Below are 25,153 nucleotides of genomic sequence, written 5' to 3' on the forward strand. Positions count from 1 at the left end.
TTTTTGGTTTTATGAGGTAGAGTCTCACTCTGGTCCAAGCTGACCTGGAATTAACTATGTAGTCTCAGGGTGGCCTCGAACTCAGCAATTCTCCTACCTCTGCCTCCTGAGTGCTGGGAGTAAAGTCATGCACCACCACGCCTGGCTCTTTCTTATTATTGGTCTTTTTCTTGAGTTATGAATTCTTTATATATTCTGGATTTAATTTTCTTTTGTTGAATGTATTTTTTTTACAAATGTATTCACCCAATCTAAGGTAGTTTTTTATTCTTTTAAGAGTATCAAATGCGGAAGTTCTGATTTTGCTGAAGTTCAGTTTATTAATTTTTATCCTTTTATAGTCTTCCCTTTGTGTTTTCTATTGTCTAACAAAAACTACTATAAATTTTCACCTATATTTTCTCTGAGATCTTGTATGTTGGCTCTCACATTTAGAATTAAGATCTATTTTGAATTTAGAATATTGTTTGAGGAAGTAGGCATAAGTACTTACTTAAACAGATGCTGGGCCTACCCTGCCTGAGTGTTGCTAAATCAGTGGGTCTTACAGTTTCCAGATGAACTTCCAGTTAAGATGGCAGCGTAGGTACCACGCCAAGGCAGCCTGGGGGGGGGGGGAGAGACAAAAAAAACTCAGCAAAATACACTCTTTTACTAAAAACTGAGGTGTATAGGAAATTGAAACAGCAACGGAGAAGTAGAAGAGATCCAGAGCATCCAGAACCCGCACAGGCCGGCAAAAGCAGCCCTGGCAGCTACGCGACCGTGGTGGCAGTGCACCAGAAAGCCACCAGGCTTGGCCTGAGCCACAGGAAAAACCAGGTGAGGGGAGCTTCCACTCCCACCAGAGCTCTCCGCAAACTCTAGAAACGTGAAGGGAGAGCGGCAGTGAACAACGGAGGAGCAGATCACAAGGTAGAAAAACACGTGGAACAGCGAGAGAACTAGAGCAGCATCGGCTCCCACCCCTCCCCCACTGCCTGTGCCCAGCTCCAGTGAACAGAGCAGCGGTCCCTGGACAGGACAGGCCAACTTGAGCCAATAGCAGGACCCAAGTAGGAGCAGAGTCCAGCAGCAACATCAGTGGCTCCAGCACCGGCAACAGCACCCAGCGGCAGCAGATCCAGCAGTGGCAGCTTCAGTGGTAGCAGCAGTGGTTCCAGCAGCAGCAGCTTCAGAGGCAGCAGTGGCGGATCCAGCAGTGGCAGCTACAGCAGCAGCAGCAGCTTCAGCAGCAGCAGTAGCAGTTCCAGCACCGGGGGTGCCAATCTGCAGGGCCACAGTTGCCAGGCTCAGTTTGCCGCGCAGGAACAGCCAGTGCCCAGTTTCCAGATGATACTGAAATTATGGCATCAAGGGCCTGGTTCAAGGCCACCCTTTGGGAATCACCAGGCAAAGGTTTTGCAATCCTAGCTATACAGTAGACCTACGAACTTTAACAATTCCTGATGTAAAGTATATCCAAACCAATAATATATAGGATTTCAGCAGAGAGAAAGGGAGAACAACAGGACTCAAGGACCACTGATATTCACCTAATTTTAAGCACAACTATAGTTGAGAATCACTGGTCTATGCAAATTATCCAGTTGCCTTGAAATTTCTTTGAAGCTCAGTTCCAAACATCATCAGTGTCCTTTGTGTGGAAGGTATGCCAGAGCAAGTATGACCATCAACATTTTTAACCGAAAAACCTACAGAGATAAAGTGAAATTGCCCAAGGAACATAGGCACCTACAACACAGACAAACACAATTTTACTATTCCAGGAGGAAGAAAAACGCAGGCAGGAAAGCCAGAAATTTTCAGACAGCTTCAGGATCACTTTAAAGACTCACATACAAAGTGCAGAGGAATTAAAATTCAGAAGGTATTATCTAAAGATAATTCTTCTAGTCCATCACAACCATTTCCCCAAGAAGAAACCTGGCTTGTCTTAGGCAGCCATGAAGTATTAGGAGTCAAGAAATGACAGGAAACATACTTGAGTTCTGGCTTCACTCTGCCCCTGAGCTTCTGACCAACCTACATAATCATTAACCTATATGTATTTGCACTTCAGTGTCCCACAGCATTCCAAACTCACATCCAGAGGTATTTCTCCTTCCTAATCCACCTCTCTTCTTCTACTGTGGTATCTCTCTCAATAAGGGCCCAGGGAATGATCTTGGAAATTATTCCTTTCCTTCTCCTGTTTCTTTCAGTTACCAAAATCTACTACAAATCTTAAAAATCATCTCTTCTTCATTTCTTTTGCCACAGTGTTCCTTGCTGTGCCATAACTGGGTTGTTTTTACAGTGGCTTATTGCCTCTTCTACTTCTAGTCCTATTTCAATCCATCTGCCACCTCGTAAATCCCAGAGAACTTCCAAAACAAAAACTGTATGTCATTACTTTATTTATTATTCATAAATCACCACCACCTTAAGGATAAAGTCCCAAGCCATCCAACCTATTTGTGATTGGGCTCTGCCCTCTTCTGATGCGTGAATTTTCACCACTTACCACTTCAGCCAAGCCAGAGTTTTGTAGTTCCTTCAACACTACCCTTGGCTTTGATGCAGATACCTCATTCTTCCTGAAAGTGGCTCCCCCTCCTGTGCCCTTTGTCTGGCTAAAACTATCTTGCACTTCTAGACAGTTCAGACTGTATTTTTCATGGCACCCCAAATATACTTTCCTTTGATACTTCCACAGTACTTCATACAAACAAAAGGATCACTATTTGTGTTGAATGGTACTTGCTTTCTCTCATCATGAACTTTAGTATAGCAAGGACATTTTGTCCTATTCAGCATTTGGTATTACATGTTCATTCAACAAGTATTTGAGGACCTATATGCCAGATATTCTAAGCATTAAGAATACAACAATAACCAGGCATGGTGGCACACGCCTTTAATCCTAGCATTTGGGAGGCAGAGGTAGGAGGATTGCCATGGGTTCCAGGCCAGCCTGGGACTACAAAGTGAGTGCCAGGTCAGCCTGAGCTAGAGCGTGACTCTACCTTGAAAAACCACACACACACACACACACACACACACACACGAATATAGCAATAAACAAAGCAAGGAAGGACTCTGCCAATACAAAATTCACAACTAGCCAGGTGTGGTGACACACGTCTTTAATCCCAGCACTTGGGAGGCAGAGGTAGGAGGATCGCTGTGAGTTCAAGGCCATCCTGAGACTACACAGTGAATTCCAGGTTAGCCTGAGCTACAGTGAGACCTTATCTCGAAAAACAAAAACAAAAACAAAAAGTTCTCACCTCAAAGAGGATGAGGTAGTTTATTCTGTAGCCAAGTGAGTGGTCATCACCCTGGAACACAGATTCAAGTTACCCCAAATTCCATGTTACAATGTTTTAGCAATTTAATAAAGGCTGCATAGTAACAGAATAGAAGAAAGTGATAAACCAATACATTTTTCAAATACATTGGTGGAAACCTCAGGTAGGCAGGTTATAGCAAAGCAGGGAAATCTCTGCTGTAGGCTTCAGATGTTATCTAATTATATTCTTAACCTTTAAGTTGTGGAAGCTGGTGGTGTGTTAGTACATTCCAAAAAGGTTTTACCTGATCACCTGAGAGTCACAAGGATGTTAGGTCAGACACAGAGGTGGGGCAATACATGGCTATTAAGGGGCTAAAGGTAAACCAAGGTAATTAGGCTCTGATCCTCCAATATTCCATCTCTCCATGACCACAAAAGTTCTATCAGTCCATTCAACCTTGCTCCATGTAACAAATGAAGAATTTTTCAGGAACTTTAGTTTAAAACACAACCTTACATCAAGTGGAAGGTAACATAATAAACTGAAAAATAATAAGATATAAGAAAATGAAAGAAGCTAGCAAGAAAATTAAAATAAATCAAATAAATAAAATTAAAATAAATCAAATAAATAAAAGTAACTACAGGGCTACCTTAGGTATGTCAGGGATATTGAAGGGGGATTGTTAGGGTGACTGGACCCCTGAAGGTAAAAAGGGCAGGAAAGTTTTTCTTAGCTTTTGCCTAGTTCCAAAGAACTTTTTTTTTTTTTTTTTTTCCACAGTCAGTACCCCTCCTGGGAGGGAGATCTGTCATAGGATTTTAACACTGGTTGGTCAAGTTCAGCCCAGGGAGCTAATCTCTTCCCAAGACAGTCCCTAACCCTAACCAAAACACAGTCCACCACCCTGAGGTTATAAATTCCTTTGCAAGGGGAGAGCAGACTCTCTGATCACTTGGGAACTTCGACCTGTGGGTGGGCCCAGCAAGAGGGACCCCCAGCCCTTATTCTTCTTATGGTTTCTTACTCCCTCCAACTCCCCACATGACAGGAATCCCTTGAACTTTCTTTTTACTTTCCATGCTTTTCCCCCCAGATTTCTGTCTGGTCACATGGACTCCAGTAAGGCTGGATGGGGGAGAGGGTTTCACATGGGCTTCTGGACTCCACATAGTATACCCCTCTTCTCCCCACTTTGTTTCCCCTTATCTCTCAGCCTTCCCCTTTCCACACTCCTTTGTAAAATCTGAATAAAATGTGGTATTTTAAAAATTATCATCTTGAATCTGGAATTGCCAATTCTTTGGTTAGTTTGTAGATATGGACTCCGGGCTTGTGGTTCTAGGAAGCACCCCAGAACCCCAGTTTCCCCGTTACAAAGTGACATTTAAACCGATAAATGAGTGCCAACAATAGGCTGGAGAGATGGCTTAGCGGTTAAGGCGCTGGCCACCCAAAGTCACACAAGTGCACAAGGCAGCTCGTGAGTTCAACTGCAGTGGCTACAGGCCCTGGCACGACAGTTCTCTGTCTCTCTTATATAACCTAAAATAAATGAATGCCAACAAGCCATGAGTTCTGTCTCCACATGCAACAGAGGACGACCAACATTGGGGCCAGAAGGCCTCAAAAAACATAGACAAGCAGGGTGTGGTGGTGCACATTTTTAATTTCAGCACTTGGGAGGCAGAGGTAGGAGAATCACTGTGAATTCAAGGCCATTTTGAGAGTACAGAGTGACTTCCAGGTCAACCTGGGCTACAGTGAGACCCTACCTCAGAACAAAACAAAAAACAACAACAACAAAAAACCCAGACCAAAGAACTGTGTATCTTAAAGCATGGGAAAATAGTGAAGACAGGGACAGGGGAAAGCAGGAGTCAAATAAGGTAAAGGTAAACATGGAACTTTGCAGCTTCAACCGTTCTGGAGACTGACAAGATCTGATTTATTTATATTTTTTCAAAAATCATTCCTGAGCTAAGCGGCAAAGTCAGGAGGGGAAACAAAACTAGAAAGCTCTGAGCACGGAGAGGATGTTGGCAGCTGCCCGAGAGGAAGTGAACGTTTAGAGATTTAAGTAAGCCAGAGCGCGCGGGTGAATTTAGGACCACAGCTGAATTGGCGTCAGCACCTGAGAAGTCACCTGCGACCCCGGAAGGCCGGCGCGCACTTCCAGGAGCCGGGCCTCACGCCCTACGCCAGCCCGGCCCGCCGCAGTCACGTGGGCCCTGGCCGGAAGAGCCGCGGCCAGCCTTCCCGCGCCAGCCCGCGCCGCCGGAAGCGGAAGTCAGTGCGCCAGCCCCAGCCTCCGCGACCGCCAGCCGGGGCGCCACGCACGCGCCCACCAGCCGCATGGGGCCGCAGGCGGGGCTGTCGCCTTCCGCGGCCGCCCTGCTCTGCTCCTTCCTGCTCCCGCTGGTAAGAGGGCCTGCGGCGCGGGGCCTTCCGTCCCCCTCCTTCCTCCCCCTCCCTCCCTCGTCCTCCTTCCTCCCCCTCCCCCTCCCTCCTCCCTCGTCCTCCTTCCCCCTCCCTTCCTCCTTCCCCCTTCCCTCCTCCGTCCATCCTCCCCTTCCCCCCCTTCACTCCTCCTCCCTCTTCTTCCTTCCCTCCCTCTCTCTCCCTCCTTCCCTCCTTTCCTCCCTCCTTTCCTCCATCTCCCTCCTTTTCCTCCCTCCCCCTTCCTTCACTTCCCTCCTCACCTAGTCTCACCCCTCCGCTGGGTCCTGCCCGCCCCTTCCACCTCTTGGGCCATGAGCCCTCATAGTTTTCACCGTGTTGGCATCCTTTATTTTAGTCCCCCCCCCCTTTTGTTGTTGTTTTTTGTTTTTTTTGAGGTAAGGTTTCACTCTAGCCCAGGCTGAATTGGAATTCACGGTGTAGTCTCAGAGTGGCCTCGAACTCACAGCGCTGCTCCTACTTCGGCCTCACCAGTGCTAGGATTAAAGGCGTGCGCCACCACCCTGCTATTTTAATTTTTTAAAGTTCACTTCCGCAGTTTATTGTCCAGCCTAGCTTCCCTACTGCTTAATCGCTTTCCACTGGGAAAAGAAATCACCTGCCAGTCTGTAGCGGTTTGCGGACTGCGCGGCTTACGTGCACAAAAGTACATGTGTAGTGGCTTGTTATTTTCTTTCCACTTCTGTAGTTTCTGCTTTACCGTAAAGGTCCCTAACCTCGTTGTGAGGGTTTGTTTTGTGTTTCTTGGTTTATTTTTCATGATTTAAAATAACTTTAAGATGAAAACATCAAAAGTGTAATACCTATACTGTTTCAGTTTGAAGTCTAGTTTGAAGGCTGTGCCCTTAGTTTGGTGTTCATAATTGTAAAAAAGTATTGTTTTCAAATTTATCATGAAATAACCTGAGCATCAGTGGGTGACAAGCCAGCTGTCATTGTTTCAGATTTTGTTTCTATTGACTTCTGGAATTTCAGGTTGAGCAGTTTTGTTAGTGTTAATTAGACAGTGGTGCAGCGTGTGCAGTTCTTTCCATTAGAAAGTGTAAACTTTCTGAAAAAGTATGTTTTGTTTACTCTCCAGTTTAAAAGGCCAGTATTCGTGAAATACTCAGTATGAAAGTGTGTCTAACAGTTACTAAGAAAGTTTAGGATCAAAGGTCTTAAGATTAAAAGCTTTGGATGGGGTTGGAGAGATGGCTTAGCGGTTAAGCGTTCGCCTGTGAAGCCTATGGACCCCGGTTCGAGGCTGGGTTCCCCAGGTCCCACGTTAGCCAGATGCACAAGGGGGCACACGCGTCTGGAGTTCGTTTGCAGTGGCTGGAAGCCCTGGCACCCCCATTCTCTCTCTCTCCCTCTATCTGTTTTTCTCTCTGTGTCTGTTGCTCTCAAACAAATAAGTAAATAATGAACAACAACAACAAAAAGGTTTTGATGTATTCACAACTTCACTGGCAGCATTAGGAACACAAATGAGTGAATGATATAGAAAAAAATGTTTCGAAGGGCAAATATAAAGAGAATAAGAAAGTAGTGGAGTTACTCAGAATATTTAAAGTGTGCACTGTGTAATCAGATAATAGATTCAAAGGAAAGCACTTCAAAGAGTATGTAAATGTACACAAACCGGTAACATGTTAAACTTAGCTTGCATTTTCATTTTTATATTTTAAGTTGACTATAAGAAAAAAATAAATATCTATCATAGTCCCACTAATCCTTTCTTACCATAAATTATTATATAGTATTACATCATAGTGATAACATCAATATCAACTCACTTTATAGTTCTTTTTTTCCCACTCTATAATTTCCTTTTTTTTTGGTTTTTTCCAAGTAAGGCTGACCTGGATTTCACTGTGTAGTCTCAGGATGGCCTCGAACTCACAGCAATCCTTTTACCTCTCACTCCTGAGTGTTGGGATTAAAGACGTGCCACCACGCCCTGCTCTCTACCCTATAATTCTTACAAAGAACTCTGACCATGCTAGGTATGATGACTCAAACATGTAATCCCAGCATTTGAGAGGCGGAGACAAGAGGATTATTTTGAGTCTGAGGCCAGCCTGGGTTACATAATGAGGTGCAGGTCACTCTGGTCTATCCTGCCTCACAAGTCAAAAAACCAACAACATGGGTCTGGAGTTCAGGGCTAGCCTAAACAGCACATTAAGACCGTTGACCCAGAGAGAGAGAGGAAGGGGAGCACCATTTTTCCTTATAAAGTATTTCTGAGGTCACTGATATGGACCCTTAAACATCCTTCAGTTTTAAATGCACACATTTAGAACATATTTTGTATATTTTTTTGAGTATTTAAGAGGACTCTGTATTGCCAAACCAGTTAATCTGTGGTGATGCACCTGGCAACAAAGCATCCCTGTCTATGTGGAGCTGCTCCAGGCTGCTAAGATCCCACTGTCAAGTGCTAACATGGAGTAAAGGGCAGTGACCATGTCTGAGCCCAGCTGAGGCACTGAACTCAGATCTATACTGTCTCTAAAATTCATCCTCACATTGGGGGTTGAACTATGTTAAATACAACTGGGAGGTTCAGCATTGTGCTCAAGATATAGTTCTGTGCAGACTATTTAGGTCTTTGGTAGTCATATACTATGTTTCAAATAAGACTGCTAGGAACAAAACCAGTATTCAGGTTTTACCAAGATTGTACATCTATGACAGTGATGCAGATTTTAAAAAAGCTTCCATAAAATTATTAGCTGATCTGACCATGCACTCTTTTAAAACAGATTCATACAGAGATTTCCCTTAATTATGACTGTAATCCTCCTAGTACCCAGTTGGTGTTGATCTTAAATTTGTCAAAAGTTGTTTTTAGCTTATTAAATGTCACAGTGAAGCCATCATTTATTATAATTTTGTCATGCAGATTTAATCATTTTTTTTTTAAGATTTGTGTGGAGGAACTTTTATTAAATTCTTGGATTAAATGTTTTTAAAATTTTTTGTTTATTTTTATTTATTTGAGAGAGAGAGAGAGAGAGGCAGCGAGAGAGAGAAAGAGAGAATGGGAGCGCCAGGGCTTCCAGCTACTGCAAACGAACTCCAGACGCGTGCACCCCCTTGTGCATCTGGCTAACGTGGGTCCTGGGGAATCGAGCCACAAACCGGAGCCCTTAGGCTTCACAGGCAAGCACTTAACCGCTAAGTCATCTCTTTAGCCCTTAATCATTTCTTGAATGTCTTTTTCTGAGAAGGGCTTTACAGCCCCTTGATCATGTGAACTAAGGTTTTTGCAAAGCAGCTGCATCCATTTGAAACATCCTGCAAAACTAATTAGGTGGTTAGAATTTCAATGTAGAAAACTTGAAATGTTGCAGGTCCACAGTCAAATTATCTTGGGCTATCTTAGCCCCTTTTGTAGCTAGCCATTTGTCATCCACCTTCCTGTGTGACCAAACATCATGTGATTTTAAGTAACCCCTCTTGTAATGTATAAACAGCTAACTTTCATCAACCTGAAAGCTAGGATTGTCATTTGATAGCATCCTAGCCCACTTTCAGATAATAGATTTCCCTGCTTTGCTTTAACCTGGCTACCTGATGTTTCCACCAATGTGTTTGAAGAGTGCCATGTTTTATAACACATTGGAACCTAGAATTTGGGGTAACCTACATCTGTGTTCTTCTGTTTGGCTCCAGAGTATACTCTCTTTATTTCCTTTGAGGTCAGAGTTGTTTCTGTTAACAGTTATTTGCGCTTAAAAAATCTTTTCTCTCACAAACGTTCTTTTGATGGGTGTTTTATAAATACCACTTAGGGCTTGAATCCCAGCATCCTTAAGTGCTTCAGGGTGTGAGGCTGAAATCCAAACTGAGTCTATACTTGTGCCATAATAGTTTTTTTTTAACTTTTTTTTGTTATGAAAGAAAGAATTGGTGTGCCAGGACCTCCAGCTTCTGCAGTTGAACTCCAGACGCATACACATATATGACCTTGCACACTTGCATCACCTTGTACGTCTGGCTTACATAGCATCTGGGGAGTCAAACATGGGTCCTTAGGCTTCTTTGGCAAGCACCTTAACTTCTATGCCATCTCTCCAACCCCATAGTAGTTTTTATGTTCACCATATTCAAAGAGCTTGTTATTTTGTATGTCTGTCTCAAATATTTGGAAATAAAAATATAACCTATGCCATCATTTTCCTGGCTTCTTCTTGCTCTGGTGTGGACCTACTGTGTGTCATTTGTCAGTAGCTTCTGCTTCAGTTCATTTAGCCTGACACCTCCAGGAACAACCAAGAAAACAAGCATTTCTCATGGTAAGGTGTCGTTTGTTCATATGTGTGTATACCAGCTATATCATACTGATCACTCTTTTTGCATTTGTATATGGATTTATTTGTATTCTTCTTTTCTGCTAAGACAGAAACTTCTAAAACTAGATGATTTCCTGTTGGAAAGCTTTAAGAGTTGAATTAGTATATCCAGTCATTTCACTGTGTAGTGGCTTGTTCTGAATCATATCCTTTCTTGGAAATGCCTTGAAGGATCAGGATCAGGCCTGCTTTGGGATTAGCATAACCTTTGTTCCTCATTTGCACCATATTGCATTATCTTGGTTCATAATTTGGAGAATGTTTCCCTTTTTAAAAGAAAGTTCAGCTTTCTTACATGGAATTACTTTATTGCTAATGAGGATTAGGCTCTTAGTCAAAAAGGACTTTGATAAATATCTTGTCTTCCTTGGCTAATAAGGGAAAGTAGCACCCAAGGGTTTTCCATTCTTGACTAAATGGTTACTTTTTTTAAATATATTTTATTTATTTATTTATTTGAGAGAGATGAACAGGCAGAGAGAGAGAGAGAGAGACAGGGAGGGAGAGGGAGAGGGAAATAGAGAGAGAGAATATGGGAGTGCCAGCCACTATAAATGAACTCTGGATGCATGCACTCCCTTGTGCATCTGGCTTATGTGGGTGCTGGAGAGTTGAACCAGGATCCTTTGGTTTTGCAGGCAAATGCCTTAACCTCTAAGCCATTTCTCCAGCCTCTAGATGGTTATTTCTGCAGTTGTCTTCATCATCAGTATCATGGCATGTGAAGCGATACAGGATTTTTTTTTTTTTTTTGCATCTCATTATATACAGAGATCAAGCCTTCATGTTACATTTTGACCATAGTTTTAGCAGGTCTCTGATATGTGGCTTGTTCTGAAGCATGTCAGCCAGGTCATCTGCCAAGGCCACCATGGATAATGGGCACTGGGCCCTTCTTCTGAGTAGTGAATGAGGTTTTTCATGAATCTTTACTAGTGAATGCAGTCATTTATCACCAAACATTCCAGAGGAAGGTCAGGTCTTTCTAATCCACATGTGACTACAGCTGAGTGGTCAGAGTTGCCAACAGCTCATATAGACCTGTATTGCTAGCAGATTCTGTGGCAGCCCTAGCATGATGCAGGCTACAGACTAGTAGCTGCCCTCCACTTTTACCTCAGGAAGCCATAGGGAGCTCCAACAGCACCCACTCATGCTTCACCCAAGATTTAGATGTCATGTAAGTCCTTTCTGCTTTGGGAGCTATGGTCCCTTGGAGGGGTTTTAGGTCTGGCTCCTGCAGCCAGAAACTGGAGGCAAGGAGGCGACAATTGTATCAACTGCAACTGCCAATCAAGAGCCAGTGGTAGACTCTGCTACAGCAGACATAGCTCCTTTCAAGTCTTGTTTCTGTTGACTTAAAACTCATATCTAATATTTTACTTATTCATTTGAGATAGAGATGAGAGAGAGAATGAGGGCCTGTAGTCACTGTAAATAAACTCTAGATGCATGTGCCACTTAGTGCATCTGGCTGTATGTGGGTATTGGTAAATCGAACCTCGGTCATTAGGCTTTACAGGCATGTACCTTAACTGCTGAGCCATCTCTCCAGCCCTAAAACTCATATTTAAAAGAGCTTTGGAATACCTCCTTCATTGCTGTGATGGGTAAATGGCTGTTGCTTCTCCATATTTATCTGTGGGTATCATTACCAGTCTGACTATTCTGTTAAAGCATAGATTTTGTTTGAAATGACCTGGGTTTAATTGGCAGGCAAGAGAAGTGGTGACACTAGGACCCAGTGATACATCTATTGAATTTTGATTGGACTAATGGAAGTAATAATGCCTGACAAAAAGCAACTTAAGGAAAGAATTTATTTTGGTTCGTGGTTTGAGGGGACAGGTTGTTAATCATGATGGGAAAAGCATGGCAGCAGGAACATGAGGCAGCTGGATACCTTGAAGCTACAGTAAGAAAGCGAGAGATGAATGTTGGTGCTCAGCTTACTTGCCCATTTTTTTTTTTCCCCTTTTTACTCAGTCTGGGATCCCAACCCATGGGATGGTGCTCACCACATTCAGCGTGGTCTTCCTCCCTCAGTTAAAACTCTGGAAACACTTTCTCAGACAGACCCATAAGTATGGTCCTAGATGATTCTAAATCCAGCCAAGTTGACAGTGAAGATTAACTATCAGAAAACATGACTCTCAGCTCTTGTGAAAATTCTTAAAATAATCCCAGATCCTCTAGAAGACTAGTAGCTTTCATTGCTATTCATGATAAGGTCTATAGCCATGCGCTTTTCAGCTAATATCACAGCATTACATGAAAACTTGTTAGAACCATGTAATCATGTTGGAAGAGGTGTGATAAGACTTAATCAGGGACTGGAGAGATGGCTTAGTGGTTAAGGCATTTGCCTGCAAAGCCAAAGGATCCCGGTTCGATTCTCCAGGACCCACGTAAGCCAGATGCACAAGCCAGGGCACATGCATCTGGAGTTCGTTTGTAGTGGCTGGAGGCTCTGGCCTGGCATGCCTATTCTCTCCTCTCTCTCTCTCTCTCTCTCTCTCTCTCTCTCTCTCTCTCTCTCTCTCTCTCTCGTGTGTGTGTGTGTGCGCACGCGCGTGTATATATAAAAGACTTAATCAGGTCAGAATCTGAATAAGGACATTAAAGTTCTGGGAGCAGTGATCTATACTAAAGGCTAAGAAGTAGTTGTATAAGCTATTAATCATAACAGTTGGGAAGTATAGCCATGTTTCACTAATCTGTTGGGCTTTAAGGGACTGAATATATACAAAGGTAAAAGGGTAGGTAAAAGAAAATGGACAAGGCAGAGAACTTAGATGATCTAAAGGATGGCAAAGATTAAGAGGTACTATGTTCAATGTTTACCTACAGAATTGTTTTGAATCTCTTCTGTAAAATAATTCCCTGTCTTCAGTCTCCTTTCTTGTTCTTTTATTTCCTTCCTTCCTTGCTTCTTTCCTTTCTTTCTTTGAAAGCTTTACTAGGATATAATTCATGTACTGCAACAATTCATCCATTTGAAGTGTATACTTCAATTGATGGTATGTAGTATATTGCAGGTGTGTATGTGAGTGTAGCCACAGCCTTTATCATTTGTCTATCTAGGGTCAGATCTTTCTGTGTTATGCAGGCCAGGCAAATATGTGATCCTCCTGCATCTGCCTTCCAGTGGCATGGACTACCACTTCATCATCACTGTCAATTTCAGAACATTTTTACCAAATGTTTTACCACAAAAGTAAAGCCAAGCCAGCTGCACACCTTTAATCTCAGCACTCAGGAGGCAAGGTAGGAGGATCTCTATGCATTGGAGGCCACCCTAAGATTACATAGTGAATTTCAGGGCAGCCTAGGCTAGAGTGACATTACCTGGGGGAGGGGGAAGAAAAAGAAAAAGAAAGCCAGTACATGAACTACAAAGGATATTGAGAGCAGTGAAGCTATTGAATACAGTGCTATACAGTGGACATGTGTCATTATCTATTTGTCAAAATTTAGAGAGTATGGGCTAGGGAGATGGCTCAGCAGTAAAGAATGCTTGCCACTTGAGAGTGAGGCTGTCTTGGACCAGAGACTACAAGTCAATTGCCCAGAACCCATGTAAAATAAATAAATAAATAAAAGCTTACTGTGGTCATGTACCTTTATGACACCAATCCACAGGAGGGTGGAGAATCACTGGACCTTGCTGACATATAGCAGTGCCCGGTTTGGGGAGAGACTTCATGCACCGATGAGCAGTGAGAGAAAGGATACTTGACATTCTCCTTTGGCCTCTGCACATATATGTTCCTGTCCCCCCCCCCCCCCAAAAAAAAAAACTACCCAGAGAATGGATGTTAGTTACCTTCCATCATTGTGACACAGTATCTGAGGAAAATCAATATATAAGGAGGTAAAGATTTATTTTCTTGCAAGAAGGTTTCAGTCCATGGGTACTTGAAGCTACTGTGGCATTGTTGCAGAGGAAACTGCTCATTATGGTGGCCAGGAAACAAAATAGGAAAGAAGCCGGGCGTGGTGGCACACGCCTTTAATCCCAGCACTCGGGAGGCAGAGGTAGGAGGATTGCCATGAGTTCAAGGCCACCCTGAGATGACAGAGTTAATTCCAGGTCAGCCTGGACCAGAGTGAGACCCTACCTCAAAAAAACCAAAAAAAAAAAAAAAAAAAAAACCAAAATAGGAAAGAAGTGGCCCGGGTCTCAATATCCATTTCAGAAAACTTCCTCTACCCTTAATGATCTAACTTCCTTCCACAAATCCCTAAAGATTATACCACCTTCCACTGTTGCCATAAGCTGGTCACCAAGCCTTTACCATGTGTATTTTTGAGGGAACATTTAAGATCCAAATGATGAGGTTTCACCCCAGCTCCAAAGGTTCATGTACGTCTCCACAAGTCCCCATTAATCTTTTATGTGTCTTTTGCACTCACAAATATTTGGCAAGATGGTAGATGGGTTATTGATGATGCTCCTCATTAATATGTCCAATTGCATTATCTAATTTAATCCTCAAGAAAACTCTTTGAGGTCCAGGTATTTATGGTCATCTCAAAACTGAGGATATTGAAACTTAAGCTAGATTCAATAGTCTATAGACAGTAACTACTGCAACTGGCATGTAACTGAAGTCTAATACTAAAATTTACACTTAACTTTCATAGTATCTAGTGTGCTAAAGTGAATATTTGAAGCTCTGTGATCTGTATCAGAAATTTTACAAAGATACAAAACACAGCAGAATGTTCAGGTTGTGTAGGCATTGCTTGCTTGAAAATTTTTGCATACTCTATATAGCCAGTTTAAACTGTTGGAAAATTATGTATGTTCTTACTTTAATCTTTTTTATTTTTATTTATTTATTTATTTGAGTTTTTTAAGGTAGGGTCTTGCTCTAGCCCAGACTAACCTGGAATTGAGTCTCAGAGTGGCTTTGAACTCATGGCTCTCCTCCAACATCTTTTATACTACTCTTCAACTAAGATAGATGTTTGTCTTTAATTTCTATATCAATGAGTTTTGAGTCTTATTTGTTTTTTTGTGTATATGTGTTTTGTAATAATGAATACTGAATCTGGGGCCTTGGACATAGTAAGCAAGTGTCCTACAACTGAGCTATATCTCTAACCCTTCTTAAATTTTTTACTTTTAAGCATTCCCATTAAGTTACCCATGCTAGCCTTGAACTTGCAATCCTTCTGTCTCAGCCTCCCTCCCAAGTAACTGGGCGTTTTGTTCTTATTAATGAATTATCTACATTATGGTCCATTTTCAGCATTAAATAATATTCAATTTTACTTATCTTTACACCTCTTGGACATTATTACATTTTTTATTTAGTTTAAAAAAACTTTGGGCTGGAGAGATGGCTTAGGAGTTAAGTGCTTGCCTGTGAAGCCTAAGGAACCCAGTTTGAGGCTCGGTTCCCCAGGACCCATGTTAGCCAGATGCACAAAGGGGTATACCTATCTGGACTTCGTTTGCAGTGGCTAGAAGCTCTGGCACACCCATTCTCTCTCTTTCTTTCTCTGTCACTCAAATAAATAAGAATGAACAAAAAATTAACAAAAACTTTTATTGACAATTTTCATAATCCCCTCCATTATGTTCTTTTATCTACCTTGCCTCTTTCCCCTTCTACTGAATCCCTTTGTCTCAGCTAGTCCTGCTTCTCTTATGATGTCTATTTTTTCCTTCCCCTTTCATCCATGACAAAATGTTGATGGGTACAATATTATGCAGGTCTTGTGCATTTAATAACAGTCACTGTGATGACTTCTAAGGAGACACAAAATTTGGGTCAAAGTGCTGAGAAGAAGTGGCTATTGAGTGCTCAGTGCTAAATGAGACATCTGTATTTTGCCCTCCAAAGGTCAGAGAACATTTTGGAAAATAGGATGGAAAAAAATGTAAAAGCCAGAGAGCAGTTGGTTGTACTTACAATAGTCATACCACTGTTGCATCAAGGGGTACATCTTGCCTGGCTGACCAGTTGTGTAGCTCCCAGGGTCCACTGCTGGTTATGACTGTTGATAACTGTTCTCCCTCAGGAGCCTGCAAAGCACTTTCCAACACTAGTGACAGCTAGCCCAGCGAGGATGAGGTTTTCAGGTCAGTTCTAGTTTGATTTTCAGAGTACTACGACTGACATAAGTGGTGTCTTCAGCAGTAGGGTCTTAAAATCTAGTTATGGTAGACAACCAAGAGGCTTGGCAATAGTTTTATTGCTTTTTTTGTGGGGGGCAGGGGTGTTGTTTTCTCCCTGGCTGCTCACTCACTGGGAATTATCCAGCCGCTGGTACTTGGTTTTTCCTGTTAACAACCTATGGCTTCTCAACAGCATTATGCATCCTCATAGGAAGTTTCTTCCCAAACTAGAGTTCTCTTTCTCTCCTCTCCTGCCCTCTCCTCTCCTCTCCTCTCCTCTCCTCTCCTCTCCTCTCCTCTCCTCTCCTCTCCTCTCCTGCCCTCTCCTCTCCTGCCCTCTCCTCTCCTGCCCTCTCCTCTCCTGCCCTCTCCTCTCCTGCCCTCTCCTCTCCTGCCCTCTCCTCTCCTGCCCTCTCCTCTCCTGCCCTCTCCTCTCCTCTCCTGCCCTCTCCTCTCCTCTCCTGCCCTCTCCTCTCCTGCCCTCTCCTCTCCTCTCCTGCCCTCTCCTCTCCTGCCCTCTCCTCTCCTCTCCTGCCCTCTCCTCTCCTGCCCTCTCCTCTCCTCTCCTGCCCTCTCCTCTCCTGCCCTCTCCTCTCCTCTCCTGCCCTCTCCTCTCCTGCCCTCTCCTCTCCTCTCCTGCCCTCTCCTCTCCTGCCCTCTCCTCTCCTCTCCTGCCCTCTCCTCTCCTGCCCTCTCCTCTCCTCTCCTGCCCTCTCCTCTCCTCTCCTGCCCTCTCCTCTCCTCTCCTGCCCTCTCCTGCCCTCTCCTCTCCTGCCCTCTCCTCTCCTCTCCTCTCCTCTCCTCTCCTCTCCTCTCCTCTCCTCTCCTCCCCTCCCCTCCCCTCCCCTCCCCTCCCCTCCCCTCCCCTCCCTTCCCCTCCCCTCCCCTCCCCTCCCCTCCCCTCCCCTCTCCTCGTGTGTGTATGTGTGTGTACTGGGTACTGGGAAATCAAACTTGGGTCATTAGGCTTTACAAGCAAGCGCCTTAACCTCTGAGCCATCTCTTCAGCCTTCATAATTATATTTTTAATCAGCCAGCAAAGAAGTTTATCAGCTCTGAGAGGTTTTTGGTGGACTCTTTTGGGTTTCTTAAGTATTAAATCATATCATATGCAAATAAAGCAAGTTTGACTTCTTTCTTTCCAATTTATGTCCCTTTTATTTCTTTCTCTGGTCTTATTGTTTGAGCTAAGATCTTTTGCTTTCACATCTATTGTAACTTTATTAGTTCTTTTCCTCCTATACTTTCTTGAGTATCTTTATTCTTCTCTTCGGTGTGAAGTATTCCACCCAATATTCTCTGTGTGGCTGGCTTAGTATTTATTCATAAAATTGACTTTTATTGTGGAGAGTTTTTCTTTCACCTTCTATTATGAGGTATAATTTTGCTGGGTGTAGTAGTTAGGGTTGGCAGCCATGTTCTTTCAAAATTTGAAATACTCCATTCCAAGTCCTTCTAGATTTTAGAGTTTCCATTGAAAAATTAGATATAATTCTGCTGGGCTTGCCTTTGTAAGTGATGACTTGTTTTTCTCTTGTAGTTTTTAGTATTCTCTATTTGTTTTCTGGTTTAGTGTTTTAACTATACTGTGATGTGGGGAATTTCTTCTCTGGTCCTATCTATTTGGTGGTTGTATGCCTTATGGGCCTGGTTTTTATAAGATTCTGAAATTTTTCTTCAGTAATTTTATTGATGATATCCTCTATGTCCATGGCCTGTAGTTCTTTCCCTTCTTATAGGCCCATGAGTTGAATGTTTGGTGTTTTTAAGCTGTCTTATATTCCCTTCATGTTTTGTTCATATTTTTTTAATTTGTCATTGATTTTGGCCTCCTGATTTCCTCTGTCTTTCATTCAAGTCCTGATAGTCGCCACATCATCTTTTCTTTTGGTTAGGCTTTCTTGGTAGCCTTTTAAATGAGCTATTTTTTTTTTTTTCCATTTAGGTTTTTCTTCAGCATCTCTATCTCTTTATTGAATTCCATTTTCATCTTTTTGGTTTGAGACTCTTGCTGTCTCTTGGAATTCATTCCTACATTTGACTATGTTCTCTTTGAATTTATTCCATTGTCCATTGAGTTATTTTCATTGCTTCTCATCCATTCATTCAGCTGTCTATTGAGTTCATTCTGCTGTTTCTCTTCCATTTCATTCAGCCATTTGTTCATGTGCTCTTTAAATTTTTTAAATGTACTTATTGTAATTGCATTTTGGAATTTTATATCTAGATTCTCCTGCAAACAGTTTTCATTGGAGGTTACCACTATAGGAATAGGCATTCTTGGTAGGGATATTTTGCCTTGGTTTCTCTTGTTAACTTGTTTTGATTGAGGTTTGCCCATCTGGAGATAGCCCTTTTGCCTGGGGGAAAATGCAGCAACAGCGGCTCTTGTGGTGCCTCTGTTGAGTGGCCTGAGCAGCGTTGATCCAGGTGGGCATGTGCTGGTGGTCTATCTGTAGATCTGGGTTGGCACACTTGGATCTGAGAAGTCTCCTCCTTGTGTGTGTAGTCTTCATGAAGGTCTGAGCTGGATAGTGTGACTAGTTCAGGGTCCCTACTCAGAGTGGTACAGGTAGGCAGTCTGGGAACTGAGGTCTGTGTCAAATAGGCCTGATCCCTAATGCATGGTCCCCAGGGTTGCTATCCATGGGACCAAATGCCTGTAGGGGAGTCCTACCTGGACCATGGATAGCCTACTCAGTACTGGTCCTGGCAGCGTAACCAGCCTTGTCATTTCTATTCATGGTGGCACAGGCAGCAGGCCTGGGAGTGACGTCAATGTCAGATGGGCCTGATCCCCAGGAATGGTAGGTAGCTATTTTGCATTGAGGTTTTCTCATCTGATGCTAGTTCATAGGTCAGGTCTTTCTCCATGTTTGGTATCTGTCCTTGCTTGTCATTGCTCTGCTTTGTGCTGCTTACAGTTCAGTTTTGGGATATTTGATGTAGTGGCAATCATCAGTAGTCCAGGGTGGGGATTGGTAACAGTGCTAGGAAAAAGCTGTGTCCTGGACTCACTAGCGGCAGCATTCAGGACAGTGAACAGAGTTCCATAGTTGTTATTTTTTCATATGTGTTTATCAGTATGGAAAATCTTAGTACATGAAATTTTAAATTTTAGAAAAATACAGAGCAAAATATATCGTGTGATTCTTTATGTGTAAAACAAATTATATACATACTTATTCTGAATCTTTAGAAAACAACACCATGGAAGCATGACTGAAGAATTGAGAGTAAATTTATACTTTTCTATTGTATGTACTTTTCATTTTAGTACTGTTTCTCCCTCCACTGTGTGTGTGTGTGTGTGTGTGTGTGTGTGTGTGTGTGTGTGTGGTCTTGAGGATTGAGTCCAGGATCTTATATGTGCTGTGCAAGCACTTTACCCCTGACTTAATTCCTTCAGTCTCTTCAAAGCTTTGCTTTGTTTTCTCTCATTCCTTCTCTGAACTTCTAATAGCCTCTTTTTAAAATTTTAAATTTAAACTTTTTTATTGACCATTTCCATAATTGTAAACAATATCCCATAGTGATTCCCTCCTCCCCCACTTTCCCCTTTGAAACTCTACTCTCCATCATACGTATTTTTCCACAACTTTCTTATTGGTAGGTGGGGGTGGCTATGCTAGCATCCCTTGCTGCTGCATACGAACACTAGACTTGCTTCACTTTTTGCATCCAGTTTATGTGTGTGGCTTGGGACTTGAGCCTTGGTCAGGAGGTTTTGCAAGAGGGACCTTTAACTGCTGAGCCATCTTCCCAGCCTCTCTATATCTTTCTTAAAGCTTCTATATGCAGATTAATGTAAAGGCTGGGGAGATGGCTCAGCAGTTAAAGGCCCCTGTTTGCAAAGCCTGATGGCCTGTTCAGTTCCCCAGTATCCATGTAAAGCCAGATGTACGAAGGGTCATATGCATCTGGAGTTCTTTTGTAGTGGTTAAAAAAAAGCCCTGGTGTGCCCATTTCCTCTCCCTCCCCCATCTTTCCCCATTTCTCCCTGACTCCCACTTGCAAATAAAAATTTTAAATTAAGAAAGAGAACTCCTTAAGCATTCCCTCTTTAGGCTTTCTGCATTTATTTATTTATGTGTGTGTGTGAGAGAAAGTATGGGCAAACCAGGACCTCCTGCCACTGCAAATGAACTTCAGATACATGTACATCTTTATGCATCTAGCTTTATGTGGGCATTGGAGAATGGAACTTGAGTCATCAGGCTTTGCAAGCTTGTACTTTTAAGTGCTGAGCCATCTCTCCAGCCCCCAGCCCTTCTGCTTTCAAAAGAATTTACATTTTTACAAGCTAAAACTTTTAATACTTTGGGTCTTGCCTTCAGGACATCTTTCTTATTGTCCCTGCATAGAACAGTGGGCTTCTATTTATGGTACTAATCTCTTTAGCAGAAACAGCTGCTTTCAGAAATTAAACTTGCTCTCATTTCTTTCCTTGCCATACTTCACATTTTTCATATCTTTCTGCTCTACATTTTACTTCTTCTTTTTTAATATTTGTATATATATTAATATATTCACTCTGGTATATCTTCAAAGTAATTTCTGAAAACTATTAAATAACATTAAAACATTCATAAAAATACTTAATTGGTCAAACCATATTTCATGAACATGAATAAGTGATATATTAGATTATAGATTATTAACAGTAATGTTAAATAGATTTAGCTAGAGTTCTATTAGTCCTGAAATTTACCACTAAGTTATAATATTTATATATTTTAAAATCTGTGTGCACTATAGGCCAAAAGAGGGTGTGATTAAGAAGTCACAGATTTGAGTCTCAGGTGTGGAGAGATGGCTTGGCACTTAAGGCACTTGCCTGCAAAGCTTAAGGACTCATGTTCCCATGTTCGATTTTCCACGTCTCATGTAAGCTAACACACAGTGAAACACAAGCATGCAAAATTGCACATGCGCACAAGATGGTACATGCGTCTGGGGTTCAACTGCAATAGCTGGAGTCCCTGACTCACCAATCCTCTCACTGATTAGAAAAACAAAAACGTGAGACTCAGAAAGCTAGGATATACACATAAACCCAGTGCACAAGGGGGCACGTGCATCTGGAGTTCATTTGCAGTGGCTGGAGGCTCTGTCATTCCCATTCTCTTTCTCTGTCCCCTCTTTCTTTCTTTCCCCTACCTGCCTATTTCTCTCTCTCAAATAAATAAAAATATTTTTAAAAAGAAAGCCAGGGTATAAATTACAACTCTTCTAAGTAATTACAAAAAAGAGTTGAAAATATATAACAAATGAAATGATATCTTCTAATTTATTTGAAAGACATTGACAATGGGAAAAGAAAAACTAGTCATTGTACTAATCCCTAGCAGTATATAACTAAGCTTTGTTACATCCGTCCCTGAGTAAGGTGGAATATTTTCATGTCTGTGACAGTATGCCATTCAATACACAAAAGTAACTAATGACTCACAATCTGTATTGGAATCAACTGCATGATCTCTGGGAAAAAAAGAAAAGAAAAGCTAGACTATGTTCTCTCAGTAAGCTGCCTTGATCTTGACATAATCATTTTAGAGTTGAGCATCATTTGGTTTGCAAAAATGAGACTGTGGTAGTTTGAATATAATCATGTAAACAGATGGCCCCATAGACTCAGGTGTTTTATTAAAATTGAGTTTGTAACTTCAGCCCCTAACAGGCAGATTTCTTCCCGGGGTGAGGGGGAAGGGTGTCATTGGGGCACATATAACTCAGCTCAAAAATGTGGAGAGAGCAATTTGAGCTCTCGCAATTTGTGCTTGCTGCATGTTATTGATTGCTTGCTGAAATTCCCTCTGGATGTATAGGAAAAAGCAGCTTCCTTTGATGGGAGTTTGACCTGGATTTTGTAAGCTGAAATAAATCCCTTCCTCCCATAAACTGGTGTCTGGTTGGATGTTTGTCTCAGCAACATGGAGCTGACTACAACAGAAGCTACATAGTAATTTATTTTCATAACACTAAAGAGTATCTACATGATTCTGATGTCTGATGATTTATTTCTACCAAGCAATATCTTAATATTTTGCATCATTTCATATAGTCATAGGTTTTGTCTTCTGTAATTCTTTTTTTTATGCCACGTATGAGGTTTTTTTTTAATTTTTTTTTGGTTTATTTTTATTTATTTATTTGAGAGCGACAGAGAAATAGAGAGAGAGAGAGAGAATGGGTGCACCAGGGCTTCCAGCCACTGTAGATGAATTCCAGATGCATGCGCCCCCTTGTGCATCTGGGTAACGTGGGTCCTGGGGAATCAAGCCTCGAACCGGGATCCTTAGGCTTCACAGGCAAGCACTTAACCGCTAAACCATCTCTCCAGCCCAAGTATGAGTTTTTTTAATAGCACAATACTTAATACTTGTCAATGTTTGGAATATGGAAATTTCAGAAATGTAGGAAATCCATGATAAATGATAGTAAGAATTGCTAATGCCACTATCTATATTATTAAAAAGGAAAACTTACCATAGTTGAAACCCAACTTTTAAAAAACAGTATTTTCTGTGCTTGCAGTTCTAAATTATTAATGTTATAAATTAAATGTAAAGATTATCCATATATAAGCAAGGCCTCTTTTTTCAGTGATTTCAGTCTTGTTTAAACCTTTGGATAGTTTAAGCTTTAGATTCCACAATGTAAGGCTGAGTTTATCAGATATAAATAAAATATCTAAGTCCGTGATGTTCTGTAGCACGCAGAAGCCCAACTTATCAGGCTGGCTGCAGCATCCTCATTCTTTAAAAAAGATTTGAATGTTTTTACATTTTGCTGCAAAAATGGCAACAGCATTTTCCACACTGTCTTTCCTCCTGAGTGTGAGGGAAGAGGCAGGGCTTAGGTTGATGGGTGCAGCCTCTACGGGGGTGGGGGCAGCATGAGCTCCATGTTAGGGTCTAGGGATACTTCCGCTTCTGTCCTTGGGTGGCTGCAGCACATCTGCTGATAAACTCAAACAGTATTTCCTTGGTGACAGGATTTCAGATGCTGTTACATATAGCCATGGCCATGCTGTAGGCATTTGGGAAACTTTTGTCTGTTCTTTGTCTCATGTGGACCCAGCTGTTATTCTCAAACTTGCATTCTATAATTTTGTTGTCATACTGCTTTAGTTCTTTTGTCACCAGTCTGTGGAGAACCAATTGTTCCTAGAAATGCTCCATTATTGAGTCTGGGGGTCCCCAGCGATACCAGATGAGCCCCCAAATGTAAGGGTCCGAAGATCGCTGAAGACAAACCCTGGATTCAAATAGTATGTAAAAACGAAGAACGTTTATTCTGCAGAATCATCCAGCATGCAGGAGTCAACCATTCATACAAAATGGTGACCCTTAGAGGAGCATGCAGGTTCCTTTTAATAAGCACAACTAGGGGAATTCCAGGTGGGTTAGGTAATCTCTGTCTTATATAATTCTTTATAGGCCTTAAGAGCTGTGAAGTGAGGAAAGGCTTTGCTAAACTCCTTATATCTATACAATATTTTCAAGTGTAAATATTTGCTCTTACATATTGGACAAAGTTCCATCCAAGTCAATGCATCATTTTACTCTTTCACTGTAGAGCTGACTAAGGGTATTTAACAGAAGCCATTCCACAGCATGGCACAGATTCAATGTTATTTTGCCTTGAAATTTCCTCTCCCAAACACATTCATTACATCTAAATTCAGCCTTGTTTAAGTCCTCAGTACACAGGCAGAATGCATCCAGATTCATTGCTAGACTGTCACATGAAGTTGTACTAGCACAGTCCCCAAAAGAATCCATGTTGTCTGTGTTTCTGTCAACATTCTGGTCTTCCACATTCCCATTAGAATAACCCATTAAGCTCTGCTTATAGCATTATTTACTTATTTATAAGCAGAGAGAGAGAAACTCCAGATGCATGCATACTTTGTATATCTGGCTTTACATGGGTACTGAGGAATTGAACCCAGGCCTTTAGGTTTAGCTAGAAGGTGCCTTTAACCACGAATCCATCTCTCCAGCTCCTACTTATAAAGCATATTAAGGCTTTTATAGCCCAAAATTCCAAACTCTTCCCACAAACCAGTTCAAAATACTGTGATCAGATTTAACACAGTAACAACCCCATTTCTCAGTACCAATTTTCTGAATCAGTTTCTTTCTCATGGCTGTGATTAAATATCTGACTAGAAACAACTTAAAGAAGGAAAGGTTTTATTTTCGGCTTACATTTTTGAGGGGAAAATGTATGGCAGGCAGGAACATGAAGCAGAGCTGGTCCACAGTGCAGCACACAGGAGGTAGAGAATGAAAGAACTGACAACCAGCTATAAAGCGTCAAGGCCCACTCAGAGTGACTCACATCTTCATGCAATAGTCTGCCTTCCCATGGCTCCACAATCTTCCCAGACAATGCTGCAAGCTGGGAATCAAGTGTTCAAACATGAGCCCATGGGAGACATTTTATATTTAAACCACATGACAGTATTTAAAACATCACCATTTGCTACCCCTAATATGTAAACTGGTTCATATAAGGACATTCCTAGAAGCTGTTGGGCTAATAGGCACTGATTAATTACCAACCACAAAGGGAAAAAAATTACACCTTTATACTCTGTAAATCCTGCAGTTACCCTTTAACCAGATGGTCAAAATTAGCATTGCTAATGATCATGAATCATGATGTTACATGCCATTTTGTTGGATCCAGTAAGAAGTACCCCATTCACTACCTAGGATTCTCTCCAAAAATATTTTAACCTAAATCTATTCACTTCCATTTATATCAGCAGGATTATCTTCTGTTCATAGACTCATAAATTAGTCTACTGGATGACTTTAGGTAAGTTATATGTTAGTGCTTTCTTTGTGTCTGAAGTCCTTCTCAATGGCACTGAGTCAAATAGATGTTGGGAAGTAGCCTACCATATTGTTGGTTATATAGCAAGAACA

General features: G+C 41.9%; 1 protein-coding gene across 2 annotated transcripts in view; it reads left to right on the forward strand.

Moving 5' to 3' along the window:
• The first annotated feature begins 5,601 nt into the window (after nucleotides 1–5,601).
• Sppl2a (signal peptide peptidase like 2A) overlaps nucleotides 5,602–25,153 on the forward strand; it is a 71,216-nt gene continuing 51,664 nt past the window's right edge. For both annotated transcript variants that reach the window (XM_045156468.1, XM_045156469.1), the window contains exon 1: nucleotides 5,602–5,699. In XM_045156468.1, coding sequence (XP_045012403.1) covers nucleotides 5,634–5,699 — 66 coding nt within the window. In that variant the 5' untranslated portion in view covers nucleotides 5,602–5,633. The remainder of the gene's footprint in view (nucleotides 5,700–25,153) is intronic.

The sequence above is a fragment of the Jaculus jaculus genome, chromosome 8 (assembly GCF_020740685.1).
Source record: "Jaculus jaculus isolate mJacJac1 chromosome 8, mJacJac1.mat.Y.cur, whole genome shotgun sequence".
NCBI classification, from domain to species: Eukaryota; Metazoa; Chordata; class Mammalia; order Rodentia; family Dipodidae; genus Jaculus; species Jaculus jaculus.